General features: G+C 38.6%; 1 protein-coding gene across 1 annotated transcript; it reads left to right on the top strand.

Moving 5' to 3' along the window:
* The first annotated feature begins 553 nt into the window (after window positions 1-553).
* On the top strand, window positions 554-2,349 carry LOC108305173 (telomeric repeat-binding factor 1). Its single transcript, XM_017529731.2, has one exon. It carries the CDS (start codon window positions 556-558, stop codon window positions 1,858-1,860), a length of 1,305 nt encoding a protein of 434 aa, XP_017385220.1. The 5' UTR covers window positions 554-555; the 3' UTR covers window positions 1,861-2,349.
* Window positions 2,350-2,576: the final 227 nt, after the last annotated feature.

Raw genomic sequence — 2,576 nt, 5'->3', positions numbered from 1 at the left:
ACTGAGAACTTGTACTCAGAATGTGCAAGTTACTGATTAGTAATAGTAAATATAAGAGAGAGAAATGCATGTCTTAATACTGGATTATTCAAATACAAGTTACAGTGGTATAATCTTAATCTCTGTTTACTTATCTACAAAATGTGAATAAAAATATTTACTTCTTAGGATTTCAGTAATTTTTAAGTTATACTCTTTACATAAAGCTTTCAGCACAGTGTTTGGGACATGAAAATTGGTATAGGCATGGTAAATAACAGTATCCTCATCCAGTTGTCCTGAACATCAAAACAGCTATAAACTTGAGTAATTTGAAATAAAACAAGTGTTTTACTGTTATCTATCCTATGTCACACGAGAAAAGCCTCCATGATTTCTGTATCTCCATAAATTGCAAAATGAACATGAATGTGGACAGGATGGGCAGTTTTGTAATGAATGTAATTTGTTGTGTTTTGTTTGAAAGCAAGAAAGAGAAAGAGAAAGGGGGAGAGAGAACAGGAGTCTTGCTCTATTGCCCAGGCTGGAATGCAATCTAAAAATAGGTATTAGGACATGGCGGAGGACGCCTCCTCAGCTGCTCCGAGTCCCCGGGGCTGTGCGGATGGTAGGGATGCCGACGCTACCGAGGAGCGGATAGCAGAAACGGAGAGAAACCACGAGGAGCAGTTCGAGTGCCAGGAACTACTCGAGTGCCAGGTGCAGTTGGGGGCTCCAGAGGAGGAGGAGGATGCGGGCCTTGTGGCCGAGGCCGAGGCTGTGGCTGCCAGCTGGATGCTCGATTTCCTCTGCCTCTCTCTTTGCCGAGCTTTCCGCGACGCCCGCTCCGAGGACATTCTTCAGACCCGCGACAGCACCGAGGCTATTATTCATGGACTATCCAGTCTAACAGCTTATCAGTTGAGAACTGTATACATATGTCAGTTTTTGACAAGAATTGCAGCAGGAAAAAACCTTGATGCACAGTTTGAAAATGATGAACGAATTACACCCTTGGAATCAGCCCTGATGATTTGGGGTTCGATTGAAAAGGAGCATAACAAACTTCATGAAGAAATACAGAATTTAATTGAAGTTCAGGCTATAGCTGTTTGTATGGAAAACAGGAACTTTAAGGAAGCAGAAGAAGTCTTTGAAAGAATATTTGGTGATCCAAATTCTTACGCGCCTTTAAAAAGGAAATTGCTTATGATAATCTCTCAGAAAGATACATACCATTCTGTTTTTCAACACTTCAGTTACAACCACATGATGGGGAAAATTAAGAGTTATGTGAATTATGTGCTAAGTGAAAAATCATCAACCTTTCTAATGAAGGCAGCAGCAAAAGTAGTAGAAAGTAAAAGAGCAAGAACAATAACTTCTCAAGATAAACCTAATGGTAATGATGTTGAAATGGAAACTGAAGCTAATTTGGATAGAAGAAAAAATGTTAGTGACAAACAGTCTGTGGTAACTGAATCCTCAGAGGGTACAGTATCCTTATTGAGGTCTCACAAGAATCTTTTCTTACCTAAGTTGAAGCATGGAACCCAGCAACAAGACCTTAGTAAAGAAAGAAGAGTAGGAACTCTTCAAAGTGCAAAAAAGAAAAAAGAAAGAAGAAGAGACACTGAAAGTAGAATACCTGTTTCAGAAAGTCAACCGGTGACTCCTGAAAAACATCGAGCTAGAAAAAGACAGGCATGGCTTTGGGAAGAAGACAAGAATTTGAGATCTGGCATGAGGAAATTTGGAGAAGGAAACTGGTCTAAAATACTGTTGCATTATAAATTCAACAACCGGACAAGTGTCATGTTAAAAGACAGATGGAGGACCATGAAGAAACTAAAACTCATTTGCTCAGACAGTGAAGACTGATTGCGTTTCTAAAAGCTTGATGAAAGGACAGTTAAGTACATATAGATCACTACATTTTGTTTGAAACTTGCATCATTGATGTATTTTAAAACTTTTGTTTAAAGCATTACAGTATTTTTCTGTGACCATCGATATAAGGGTTTGTGCTCTAAGAATTAAAGTATATGCTATCATTGTGTTCTTTAAGAACGTTTTGATAAACTGTAAATTTGTTGAACCCTGCCACATTTAGTATCCCCACCTCCAAATCCTATTCCAGTGAAAAAATTAAAAGCTGATCTGAAAAAAATATTTTAATTAACCTATTTTGTGTCTGTAGGCTGACCTCAACCCTGTAACGTAACCCATTGAAATGAATTTTTTAGATAATTGAATAACAATAGTCCTTTGATATGAGATAGTGACTTGGTTTATGGCCTTAATATACTGCTTAATTACTTAAGACATTCATTAATAGAATGATAAATGTACAAAGTAACCTATAAGTATGACATACGTTTGCTTTCAGTGGCTTCATGTAAAGAAAAAAACTTGAAAACGGTAATACCCAAGAACACATGGGAACAGTAGACACTGGGGAGGTAGGGTGGGGAGCAAGAGCTGAAAACTACCTACTGGATACTCTGCTGACTACCTGAGTGAGGGGATCATCCGTACCCCAAACCTCAGCATCACAAACCTAGTATACCCAGCTAACAAACCTGCCCATGTGTTCC

This window comes from Cebus imitator, unplaced genomic scaffold (assembly GCF_001604975.1).
Source record: "Cebus imitator isolate Cc_AM_T3 unplaced genomic scaffold, Cebus_imitator-1.0 Scaffold60, whole genome shotgun sequence".
In the NCBI taxonomy this organism is placed as follows: Eukaryota; Metazoa; Chordata; class Mammalia; order Primates; family Cebidae; genus Cebus; species Cebus imitator.
The sequence above is the reverse complement of the archived record's forward strand: the minus strand, read 5'-3'. Positions and strand labels throughout refer to the sequence as shown.

Excerpts from the sequence above, each read along its gene's own strand:
- LOC108305173 (XM_017529731.2), top strand. The coding sequence starts at position 556 with ATGGCGGAGGACGCCTCCTCAGCTGCTCCGAGTCCCCGGGGCTGTGCG.